Source organism: Odontesthes bonariensis, chromosome 9 (genome assembly GCF_027942865.1).
Source record: "Odontesthes bonariensis isolate fOdoBon6 chromosome 9, fOdoBon6.hap1, whole genome shotgun sequence".
Taxonomy (NCBI): Eukaryota; Metazoa; Chordata; class Actinopteri; order Atheriniformes; family Atherinopsidae; genus Odontesthes; species Odontesthes bonariensis.
The window spans coordinates 10,976,115-10,989,526 of NC_134514.1; the positions used below are offsets into that span (position 1 = coordinate 10,976,115).

The window sequence follows — 13,412 nt, forward strand, 5'->3', positions numbered from 1 at the left end:
ATGTTATCTAAAGAACCATATTTTCAGGATTAGTTTTTTTTAATCTCACAGACATCACTCTTGAGGTTTACCTGAAGAAATCAGCACCATTTACGACAAAAGAAAGGGGCAAAGCGAAATGGCAAAATTTTCTCAGCTGGGGGAGAATTAGTTGACATCGGTAAAAAGCAAGAAAGTAATTTCCCATTTCTGTGATGCTAAGCACATCTGCCAGGAGGCTTACTGTCAACATCTTCTCACACCAATAGGAAGTAGAGCAACAGAATTTGTTAATTATTTATAAAGCAGCAACTGCAGACTACAGAAAATGTGAGAGTGAGAAAATCATCGTGGACTTAAGGAAGACTTGGGCTTGTTTTGCTGAGCAAATCAAACTTCTAATCTCGTGATTAATAATCAACATATTAAAAAAAAAAAAAACATGGTTGCTAATTCATGATCACCAGGAAACCAGTATTAGTGAAAAAACTACAAAATGAATGATAAACACAAGTCAGGGGGTTGTCTCAAGACTCGTTTTCACACAGGAAATAAAGGATAATAGGAGTGGACTGTTTTTCTTACCTGTGAGGATTTTCCTGAGCTGCCAGCAGCAAAGTTAATCAGAACTGAAAGAAGGAAGAGAAAATTCATTTTAGATTACTGCACAAAAATGTAAAAAGTGCTGTTGGAGGTCAGAGAGCATAGCATGCCATTCATCCATCTTAATTTGTAATTAGAGCCCAAAAAGCATTTATGTAATTGCATTGCTATTGAATCAAAGACATGAAAATCTTCAAAGAGCGATTTTGAATGAACACTGATCAAATATATCATATCAAATCACTCCCTTCATCCTTACATCACTCGGCCTAAGATCTGTCTTTAATTGATTTAAAGAGAGAAACAGTTGAATTATCTCTTCTGACTTGCTGCAGAAGCAATTAGAGGGCAACTGAGAGCAGTGATTCTAACTGCAGATTTGTTTTCAAGGAACAAGGTGGCTGAAATTCCCACTGTGGTTTAAAATCTAACGCAAAGGCACACAAATAGTCTAGTTTGAATGTTCATACTTCATAAGATTGATACAGCCTCTGTTACTTTGCTTTTATGGCCCAGTCGGCACTAATTTGGTCAGATATTAATTTTATCCATTTCAAGAGACCCTTCTCCTTGAATTATTCAAGAGCCGAGTTAAATTCAAAACACCTCTGAGAGTAAAGCCTGTAATAAAAGCCACCAGCTCAGAACAAATGAGTACAGTAATGAACCTAATTATCTTAATCATTAAAGCACAAAGTAACAACACTTTTGTTTCTTGGTGAAGAAAGTAAGTTTTCAAGCAGTTTTAAACAAATTTGCCCACCAAGATGAAGGAATACATTTTTTTTCTGCATTTGTTTCAACAAGAATGCATAGAGGAAATGTACAATACAGCACAAAATAGCATAGAGTGAAAAAAAAAAGAGAGAATTTTTGAGAATAGGACAAACACAACATAAAACAGTTGCTGATAATTAAAACAAAATCAAAGATAAATTAAATAACAAACAGAACCAAGACAATGCGTCTGCATCATGTCGTACCTTATTAATTACATGTCAACCGTGGATTCTCACATTTTTAATAGTTAAGAATGATATCAGTAATAATAGCATTGATTTCCACCTGTGATAGTGTTGTTGCTAAGAGAAAAATAAAAAATAAGAAGAAGAAATAAAAAAATATAAAACTAACTACAAAAGCAGTTTTGGAGCTTGGTTTTGATACATTGGCTGCGTACTGTCTGTTGATTTTAGCAATATAAAAGTGAGTAAAATCAATACTGAGTTTGACAATCAGTAAGGTCTGACCTAGTAAGAGTACTGAGAAACCATGTAAATAGAGGCCATGGTAGAGTTTCAGAAATTCCAGGATGTCATAAAAAGATATGTTTTTAACAATTTGTTTGAGAGTTTTAGATTCCTTTTATTATTTTTGACCACCACCTTTTTAAAAAAAAAAAAAAAAAAAAAAAAACTGTCTTCAGAGTTATTTGGGTTTATAATCAAAATCTCATTGCAATGGAGTGGTTTGAGACAGGGTGATATGGATGCTGTACCAGAAAGAGAGCCAAGATGAAAGGCAAAGCTGTTCATTAACAGTCAATGCATGTTCCAACACTCACCTATGGTCATGAGCTGTGAGTAGCAACCGAAAGAACGGGATTGCAAATACGAGCAGCCGAAATAAGCTTCCTCCAAAGGGTGCCGAGATAAGGACCTCAGTCACCCGGGATGAGCTCAAAGTAAAGTTGCTGCTATTTTGCATTGAAAGGAACCATTTAAGGTGGCGGAATCCAGTCAAGATGCCTTCCAGACGCCTTCCAGGGTAAGTGTTTGGGACATATCACAACAGGAGGATGCCTCCAGGACGTGCTGGAGAGATTAAGTCTGTGGGCTGACTTGGGAATACCTCTGTGTCCCCTGGAAGTATTGGAGGAGGTAGTTTGGAAAAATGACAAGAAAGTCTCTATCATTATTGTTTATGCCAAGAGGTTCTAAACATTCAAGTTTGTAAAGTTGAACACCTACTGTTGAATGACAGATGGTGACGCAGTGAACAAAGATCACGAACTATGCAAATTTTGAACTCTACAGAGCGAACAGAGTGATCGTCATCTGGCATCGTAATGTCAGCGGGTATAAAAAATGCAACATTTGGGTTGAAATGAGGCTTCCAACAGGAATACATTTGTGTTCACAATAAATTCTGCTACATCTGCTCAAACTCCCCATCTTTTCTCATCCCAAAAAGGAGTGGGGGAATAACTCAAATGATGACTCAAATAATGCCAGCACTGCTGATGGGAGCATATAAGTTTCCAGTCATGTTTTCAATAGAGCCACACTGAGAGGACTATGCTTGCTTTGATTGTAGTCTGGAAATCACTTAACATAATAAAAGCTCTGAGTGGTTTTGCTAACCGTTTTTGAACAATCTGTTCAATTTACATAGTTATTGTAATAAAAGCAGACACCCGGAGTAATTAGCCAGGAAATAAACACTGTGCTCATAATAGTGATTGGCATCCAAGGCATCAAGTTGGGTGTATCGGAGGTGAAAACAAAAGATCTGACGAACAAAAGCTGCAGTTGGTGCATACTTTAAGGTTCTACTGGGAGCCACTTAATTCTAATGAACTTTTAGTCTTAAACATAAAAGTCTCTTTTGAAATTAAGTAATAGTTTGCTTATTTGACAGCCGCTCCATTTCTCACTGAACCTTCCATTTCATCCAGAATCTAATGAGCAGAGAGGGAGACAGGAAAAAATAGACACCACATGAAAGTGCTTTGATGTCGCTAAATCCCATTAACAATGGCAGCTATGCAGGTGAATTATATTAACTTGAATGCAAATTAGCAAACAGAAGCAGCATTAAAAGAGCTTTGACAATCTCCATGTCCTTGTGGAGTATTCAAAACAGAATGAGACGACTAGAAGCTTCCAAACAGAATAAGCAGTGTAGACCCTGAACTGAGCTGAAACTGTTCTGAAAAACAAAGTTAATCTGGCAAAACAATAACATCTAAAATCACTTTAGCTGCACAGTGCTGATATGTATTGCACAGCTGCCATCAAAAAACACTTCTGAGACCAATGTACAAACAATCTGAGGGTCATTAAACTTGGATTCAGCTCTTACCCACCTTCTCTAAAACCATCCCTCGAGTTTACACAAGTGTGCTGCTGAAGACAAGTAAACATTCAGAAACATCAAACCAGAAATTAATGATGAGATGATATCATATCTACATTCCTCAGATGTTGAGAATAACAGGGACTCAGATTTTCATGTTGCTCTGTTTCTGGTATTAACAGTGTTCTGAAATCAAACACAAAGTACATTTTCACCCTGCTTTAATCATGTAAATGATTATGGCTGCACAGTTTCTGTTAAGTCATTGTTCATCATCGCATTAGTGCAGACTTCAAAAGGGTGAGCTGTGGCTTTTAGCAAACCGCTCAGCTCAGAACACCCAAGAATAACATTCATATCGTACCATACCATAATATTATGGCTGGTATCAATGTTTCAATGCAACAACTTAGGAACTAGTTTATTGTACATACATCAATGAAAATAGTAGGGAGTAAGGAAAAGAGTTGTGATGGTAAATGTGATGGGTAATAGGTCTTTCTACCATTTGATGTTAACCATAACAATATCTTGTCATTTTAATTTGGGAGCTTCTGTTGTATAACCTAATCTGTTATCAGGACCATTCTATAAATGCTATCAGAGCAGAACAGTATGGGCCAGTAGGTACCTGCTGTGCCTTCTCCTACACATTGGGTTATCTTGTGTTGACGTATTATCTAGACAACCATCAAAATGTCATGGAGCAACATAACGATAACGTTGTTCAGCCTAAATCTTGATTCTTTGTTCTTAAAGCTGCCGTCGGCAGGTTTTCAAAATTCCGAGTCTAAAGTCGGAAAATTCCAACTGATACAACTTTCAGGTCCCTCCCCCTCTGTGGACGAGGTTGTGCACGTGAGTTCACACCAGTGTGCGCGCACACAAGCTGGGGGCACACTCACGCTCAGCATGGAAGACGTGGTTGGTGACTGTTCTGCTCAGATAATAGATAAATAATAAACCTAACGTGATTGGTTAAAAACAGTCGGGAGCGCTCGATTTTTGCAGGCACGATTACAGGCTTTAGAGGGAGCTACAGAATTCGGGATTTTTCCTAAACAGCCTATTTAATATTCTACTTCCAGAATTCCATGACAGCTAATATAACTAAAAAAAAAGTTGCCGACGGCAGCTTTAACCTTGACCTGATGATGTTTATTTGTAACCAGGAAACTGTTTGGTAGGGTAAAGAAGGGTAAAAGAGTGAATGAAATAAAATAAAGAAGTAAAGAAACAGTTACTGTGTCATGAGCCTCTTTCACACACGTGTTGCACCTTCTTGGCACAAAAGAAAAATGGTCATGAACCCACCACTGTTCCTCCTCGCAATTCACACACGTAAAACATGGGAGGCTCAGCCCTGCATCACTGTGTCGTTTCGCACATCAAGCCAGCCCAGCGGAATCAGCTGAGTGACGACAGCACTGTTGGTTAGAGTGGCACTCTCCACATTGCCAGCTTGATGTGTGTAAGCACACATGAGAAAGGGTCATTTTGCCTCCATTACTATCTTCCTTGGCAGATCAACCTAACCCCTGTGCTTTAACACATCACATGATGCGCAACGAAGGAGCATCAGTCCTGACTTGAAAGGGGATATGTGAAAGAGGTTATGGTCTCAAACTGCTGTCCGATGGATGAAATGCACTCACTAGTTCCATCAGTCCACTGTCATTTGTACTAATGTGGTCAGGAAAACATTCTGTTTTCTCCATTTATATGAACAGGTGCTTACAGGCAGAGTAAGGTTTGGGCCCATGTGTATGGGATGAAGATGCGCTGATAACACCTACAGAATGCTATAACAATAAACAAGATATTCCGCTATAAGCAAAATCCAGTAAACAATATTTTCAATGTAACAAAACTGCTGCATCCATGCACAGATTTAGTGCAAAGTGGCAATTTGAATACAATAAACCATATTTATATGAACTCCCCTGTTGTATAGAGCAAGCATTGGATGCAACTAAATTTGTATTATTATTGTAAAGAATGTCCATCAGAAGAGGTATCTTTAAAGCGCTCATTTTGTCAGACCTACAGAGGTATAAAGCAGATATCCTCACATCTCAGAATCACACAATTATTAGATATTTAAATAGAACTGTTGCTGATTATTGGATTTTTCTTCTATTCGGTTCAAAGACCTAGCACCTTTAAAACTCCCTTTTATGAGTCCACAGCATTTTTTTCTTTTCACTGTAATGGAAAATCAAGCCTTTCAATGAGAAACATTTTTGCAGACCTACCGAAAGAAAAATTGTCATTCAGTCAGACATTCAGGATTTATTACTGTGAACTTTGATCCCTGGTTACCAACAATCCAAAGCATCTTTCACTCTTCCAAGATTCTGGTAATTCTTCCATGGACACAATGTAGCTATTGAAACAGGTAAATCTAATATTATAAAAGCACATCCTCAAAAAGAGTTGGCACAGATGGCACACAGAAGAAATAATGCATCGGATTTGTATTTTTGAGAATTGAGCTGCAAACTGTTAGGCATGCAATTGGTGCTGGCTTCATCTGGCTTCATGTGTCATATCAGATTTAAAGTTTATGTTCTGGCTCAAGCATCGCCAGCAGGCATGGGGCCATACTAGCTACTCTCAATTCAGTCAGAGCTGTGAAGTGGTTTCTAAATACTATAGCTTTGAATTTAAATACAGGCTACGTAAGCTTTTTTTCCCCCCAAGAGTAGCATAATACAAAGTTTTGAAAGATGCTTTTACATTATGTTAATTAACACTTTTAACAAGCCATAATCCAAGAACAATAACTGAACTTCACTGAAAAAAAAGAAAAAACAAAACATGTGCTGTATATTCAATCTTAAATATACAAATTGGCTTACTCTGTGATTCAGCTGTAAGAATTTCAAGACATTCACACACTGCAGCACAGCTTACTGTCAGATTAAATCAGTTTGTAATCTTCTGTTGTTATTGGATGCTTTTGCCTGGCAACACGATGTTGATAGTTAATGGGAAACTTAACTTTATCTTTGAAGTTTGTTGTGGATAAAACCCTGTGCCACAGTATAAGACATTAATCATCACAATAACTAAAATAGTTTTAGTTTCCGAAGATATCAGTTGAGAAATGAACGACTGAGCAACCCTATAAGAAGAACTTCTCACTACATCCTTACATTAAATGCATAGACCTTTTTCACAGCTGACATTCTGAGGTAAAGCAGAGACAATGCAGGTATATTCATAATGGCTGCATTCCACAAAGAAAATGTCCTGCTGTTGCGCATGCTGGTTCACTTTCATGACTTGCTGAGATATTTTATGTGCTTTGACATTTGTAAGTCCAAATGTCTCCTGAAAATGATCAGTGAACTGGAAATATGTTGATAATAACTGATGATTACGTGAACAGTACGTGGGATCTCTAGCTCATCGAGTTTCAACAAGCTGGCCTATAGTACCTAAAGCCAGATATCTGTCAGGGACAAATATATCACAGAAGACCATTTTATGTTGTCTAGTGAGATCATCTTGTTACACGTTCCTTGCAGCACAAAGCTTTTTATTGACTGAAGCCTAACTGGTGTTTTAATCAAACAACAGAGGCTTCCAGACACCCACTTGTTCCTTAGCTAAAAGCTGGTCTTTCACTGAAGGGTTGGAAAGGCAAGCTCAGAGCCACATCAGCAGCTGCACTGCAAACTTCTGTTGAATCCAAGACCTCCTCACCCCAACACCCAGGGTGACTCCATCCTGCCAGCAGAGAAAACTCAACATGGCTTTGATCTCGAGAAGAAGGAGGATCCAGGGCACTCCTCAAACAAAGTGAAAATTGCCTTTACTCGTGTAACTAATGAAATTCTAAAAAAACTGGCAGTGCTTATGCATGTTAAAACAGAGCTGGGTTGAAACTCATGTGTATCAGCAGAAACAGCCTTCTTCAGGGTACAGTCCACAGCACGTGATAATAACTTCTTAGATGTGTGCTTACTCTATGCTGAGAAGCAGGATAATTGCAAACGTTGTAAAAAAATTATGATTTGGATCATAAGTACGACTTATTTTAATGAGGAGGGTTTTGTAGGGATATTGGTATTTCAGATGTGTTTGTCCAAGGTCCTGTTGATCCATCCATCATTTTGTATATCCACTTTATCCTGGGCATGGCCAAAGGGAAGGGGCTGGAGCTTATCCCAGCTGTCATTATACGAGAGGCAGAATCATAAGTAAACGGCTCTAAATACAGAAATGAACACACGAAGGACACATTCAGGTCCAATCACTCCTGCCACATTTCAGCCATTTTCACATATGAGCACCGGAGCTATTTGACATAATGTGAAGACAATTTGATCTGGTCTTTTTCCGTAAATGCTGTTCGCACAAGCACATCACAGCGGGAGAGTTTCTGCTGTGGATGCGAAGGTGGGTGTGGGGGAATGGGTGTTTAAAATGTCCAGGAGGCAGCATGCAATGCAGAAATCACGCTGTGGAAATTTTCTTTACAAGTCAAAAATAGCAGAAGAGGCTCTTTATTATGGCGATTTAAGTACTGCATGTATTAGTATGTGTCCGTAACAGTGGCGAGTGAGTGGAAAGCAGCATGCAGGTAAGCAGAAGGGACAAACTCATCAGCACATACACACACTCACTCTCACAGCAGTTGCAAATGCTTTGGAATATTTGCTGACACATTTGTAAATTGTCTCATTCATTGATGTCCTGGAGATTTTACCAGGGAGATGGGTGGAAAATCTCATATGTCACTGATCGGGAACATCACCAGAACATTTCAGGACTCCAGGGCATGTGAAAGTGGCTTCAGAGGTCGTATGAGACACTTGTGGCCACATTCTTGTAACAGTTAGAACACAGATGGATACTTGGCCACGTTAAAGGAGAAGTTTTTTATTTTTTATTTTTATTTTTTTTTTTTAAACCTGGACCTTATTTCTGGCATATAATACGTTCATACGTTCATTGGGGGGCTTATGGTATGGAAGTTTTTCTGTGCCATCAGAGTTTGAATACGAATTTCTAAGGTTGAATTTTTACAGCATCAAAATCAGACATTGAATTTGAAAAACCAACAGTGTAAAAAAAAATCAATTTGTAAATACAAAAATCAGCGTAAAAAAATTCAACATCTAAAAAAAAATTCAATGGAAAAAAATTCAACTTCAAAAAATTCAGTGGAAAAAGAACCAGACTCAACATCCGGGTAAACAGGGAGAAGCAAGCGATCCCCGTCTCAATTCATCCGACGGCAGCCAATCAAGTTACGCTCCATTGGACAGATCAGCCATGTCCACCAACGCGGGTGATGGTGCTTCGGTGAGTGAGTTTACTTTATTTCCCATTTGTGTTAGTAAAATTGAGTAATAAATATTACTAATATCTATTGAGCTGATCTGTCCAATGGAGCGTAACTTGATTGGCTGCCGTTGGATGAATTGAGACAGGGATCAATTGCTTCTCCCTGTTTACCCGGATGTTGAGTCTGGTTCTTTTTCCACTGAATTTTTTGAAGTTGAATTTTTTTCCACTGATTTTTGTTTTTAGAAATTGATTTTTTTTTACACTGTTGGTTTTTCAAATTCAAAGTCTGATTTTGATGCTGTAAAAATTCAACATTAGAAATTCGTATTCAAACTGATGGCACAGAAAAACTTCCATATTATCGGAAGCTTTCTACACACGTACGCGTCTACTGGGATGACTTCATCGACGCGCATCGCTGCAGCACAGCGTATTTACTCTGTGCTCTGTGACGGCCGGCTACTCCTAGTTTTGTGCAACATGGCAGGATATTTATCAGATTTTGATGACGTGGACGGCGACTTTGAGTACTTTGGACGTCCTTACTGGTGTGAATGAGCTGTGCTGCAGCGGCGCACGTCGATGAAGTCATCCCACTAGACGCGTGTGCACACGGCAGCTATGAGCTAACAGTGCAATAGTACGCGTTCATTCATTCATTCGCCTTAAAGCATTGGTGAAATAAAGACAGATAATACCTTATTTAGTGGCTGTATTGTCTATGCCCTGTTCTCTCCCGTTATATGGATATACTGTACGCAGATCTCGAGTAATCTAAATACCTTCCCGAAGGACGCCGACTTTCACCAAACTGCTTTCGGTGAGTAGATCAACGTATTTTATGCCAGAAATAAGTTTCAGATTTAAAAAAAACAAAACTTCCCCTTTAAGGGACCACCCTCACCATCCACTGCATAAACTAATTTATTCAAAAAATTTTCAAAAATGGAAATGATTGACATGTTGATTATAAAATAAAGATGGGGGAATGTGATCTGATCGAAAGTGGTCACTTAAAACACATGTGGGGACATATTTTAATGTCAACTGTGTACTGAGAGGTGTCCATTTGATTTTTGGTCCCCCAGGACGCACTTTATTACCAGGGGTCCGTTTCACGTAGCAGGTTCAACCAACTCTGAGTCTATTCCTGATCTCTGAGTTGATCTACTCTGAGATTTAAAACTCTGAGTTTTCGGTTCCACAAACGCTGATTTGAGTGAGGTTAATCAACTCTGAGTAAGTTCACCTTGAGTTTAGCGCGTGCACCACAACTTTAAAAAGCCAGCATCAATGGAGCCCCGATTCGACGAGTCACCTTGGCAACGGGGAAGAGGAGGGGCTACGTTTTTCACCAACCTCGAATTGGAAATCTTAATGCGCTCATGCGGCGAGTTTCAATACGTTTTTAGAAATAAGTAACACCGTTGCAGCAGCAAAAGTGTAAGTTTAAATGTAGTCCTTTGCAATCACAATATTATTACAGGGAAACTGCTTGAATGGTAGCCCATTCATTTATTTCATTTAGGTGCAATCCCGCAGGGGAGAAGCGCACTTGGCAGCAGTTTAAGATGAAATATAAAAACATTGTTCAAACAGGTGAGACCTCGGCATGGAGGTACCTCATTTTGATCATGTTTTACACTGTAAAATAAATATTAAGTGGCTATTTGACTGTGCAGTTATTTTATTCCCAACATAATGCTGTTTTCACACACATAAACTATGTCTTCTCATCTATATCATCCATCCATCCATTATCTATACACCGCTGAATCCGTCAGTCGGGTCGCGGGGGGGCTGGAGCCTATCCCAGCGGTCAATGGGCAAGAGGCGGGGTACACCCTGGACAGGCCGCCAGTCCATCGCAGGGCCACATAGAGACAAACAAGACAAATAACCATACACACTCACAGTCACTCCGAAGGACAATTTAGAGTCATCATCTATATCATGTTCTGTTAAATAATTAAGCCTATTTAAACTAACACAGACTTCTACTGAGCCAACAGAAAGAAGGCAGATGCCCGTAAAACGGGTGGTGGCCACCACCTCTAACGGGAGGGCAGTGGCTGAGGGAATCCCCGGAGGGAGTCCACCCCCAAGACACGAGTGCCTTTATAAAATATAATAGGCCTATATATGTCTTTTTAAGCCTATTCATACAAATATCTATTTGTCTTTTATGTCTTTTTTTTCTTTTGTCCCAACACATTCTGATGGTGCCGCTCAAAAAGATAATTGTCTGTAAATGCAAAAATCTATGCGCGGTCTGATAACCATCTCCGACGAATATTTATTTCTCTGCGCAATAATGCTGCACCTTCATCCACAGGATCGTTGTCAAAAGGACATGTTCGTGAAAAAAGTTGCCTCCTACTGTGCCTAATGGACTTCTAGAAGTAGAAGAACTCGCTCTGCTGACTGAATGAATGAGGAAATCAAATGGCGTGTGTGGCTGAAAGAGGGCGGAGACAGAAAGAAACTCACAGTTTCTTGAATAAAACCTGGTCCCGACCAGGTTAGGTTCAGAGAGTCTGTTACTCCGGTAACTGACCGAGAGGTTAAGTTACCTCTCTTTGTGAAACAGGCTAGAGTTACCCCTCTTTCTCAGGGTTGAGTTACCTCCCTTTGTGAAACGGAAAACTCAGGGTTTCCCTCATTTCAGGGTTAACCAACTCAGAGTTTTCACTAAACCTGCTACGTGAAACGGACCTCAGGTCTAAACAAGGCCCAGGTAAGTTATAAAATGTGAATGAGCTTTATGAACACACTAAAAATAATTATTTATTAAAGGTATTATGTAATATATAAAATGATCCTTTAGTTTAATAAACAACTAAGGCCCGGTTATTTCTGCCCCCTTTGGTCACTGCAGTGGCAACACACTCCCATCTGTGTTTGGCCTTCTTTGTCAAAGCTCCACTTCACAGTAATTGTTGGCTGGCTTTAATCTCCTCTAACATCTGATCTAGTCTTGTCTGGCAAAAAAATGAGCCTTTCTCTATCCTCTCTATCCTCTATTGCACGTTAGGTGTCATCAGTTCAAGTTGATTTTTGAAACGCAGTTGTATAAACAAGGTTTTCTTCAAAGTTGAGCACCTTTAATGAATGAGATGCAAGTGAACCGTTAGAAATGATCTTAAGAGTAATTTTAGGTCAAATCTAAGATAATTCCTATGAATGACGTTTCTAAAAAGGAGGTTGATGAACTCACAGAAGAATAATACCAGATGGTTCAATAAAGTGTATCAAAAGAAAAAAATAATTAGCGTAATATGTCAGTTTACGCAAGATTAGGTACCTGAGATCAGTTTCTTAACTGTGGCCTACATTTTATGTATAAAAACAACAAAAAAACTCTGTCATAAAAACTACAATTGATCACCACTCATTTTTTTTCTTCTTTTGTTTTTATCTAGGACTACAAAAAAAGGCTATTTTGATTGCTGAATTAAACATGCCACATTCATAGCTTACTATTAATGGCTGTCTAAGCCGTGGTTTGTTTTGTGCCACAGATCTATTTCCTTCCAAATTCTGAAACTTGTGACACCAGCTGCGGGTCAGAATAAACACTGTAGTTTGATTGTCTGAGAGATGTGCTCTGTGGCTCAGCTCTTTCCTCACCACCATCTCTTAAATCAAATTCTCAATCTTTTCCACTGTCACTGATTCCAGCTGTCTTGAAGGGGTGGGAATGTGGATGTCTTTTATAGATGGAGATAAATGGTCATCTGTAAGTAAAATTCAGATGCTGAAAAAGACAATAGCCTCGGAAATGAAAATGTCAGAACATGGCTAACCAATCTTTTTTTAAACCAAGTTACAAATAAATAAAATCGACTGCAGTAGACCTTTCTCGTCATCAGATAATAAAAATCACATCCAATGTTCACCAATACGCCATTTAAGAATTTTATCACACTCACAAAAGGAGAACATGAATCCTCTTTAAAATCTTTTTCTGCTTTAAAAGTTGAGTCCATACTGCACAACTGTCCTGTTTCCACACCTGATTCAACAGGCAAATGCAGACTTTGTGGAGCCACCACAGGTGAAATGCATCACATGTGGACTAAAAAACTGTGAAGTGACGTCACACTTTGCGGTTTTGCACTCTCATCAACTCTGTCACACTCCACTGCAAGCCGCTCCAGAGCACATCAGAAATGATACTCTGTTCAAACTTCATGGACAGCATAAGTGAAAAACGGCACCCTAATGTCACCAGACTGGCAACTCTCCAGACCTCAGTCGTGCTCTGATATTAGGTCTATGAATATCACGCATGGGGAGAGGAAACAGCCTTCTCAGAGTTTAATGGCCAACGAAATGGCCAACTTGGTGCCAAACACACAAACACAGTTTTTCTTTGTGCACAGGCTTGATTACAGCAGAGACCATGGCTGCTCACATCTGACTTTTGACACATCCACAACCTTGAATAA

General features: G+C 39.1%; 1 protein-coding gene across 2 annotated transcripts in view; it reads right to left on the reverse strand.

Moving 5' to 3' along the window:
• The window catches only part of b3glcta (beta 3-glucosyltransferase a), a 74,027-nt gene that overhangs the window by 58,941 nt on the left and 1,674 nt on the right, over positions 1-13,412 (reverse strand). For both annotated transcript variants that reach the window (XM_075473106.1, XM_075473105.1), the window contains exon 2: positions 565-608. In XM_075473106.1, coding sequence (XP_075329221.1) covers positions 565-608 — 44 coding nt within the window. The remainder of the gene's footprint in view (positions 1-564; positions 609-13,412) is intronic.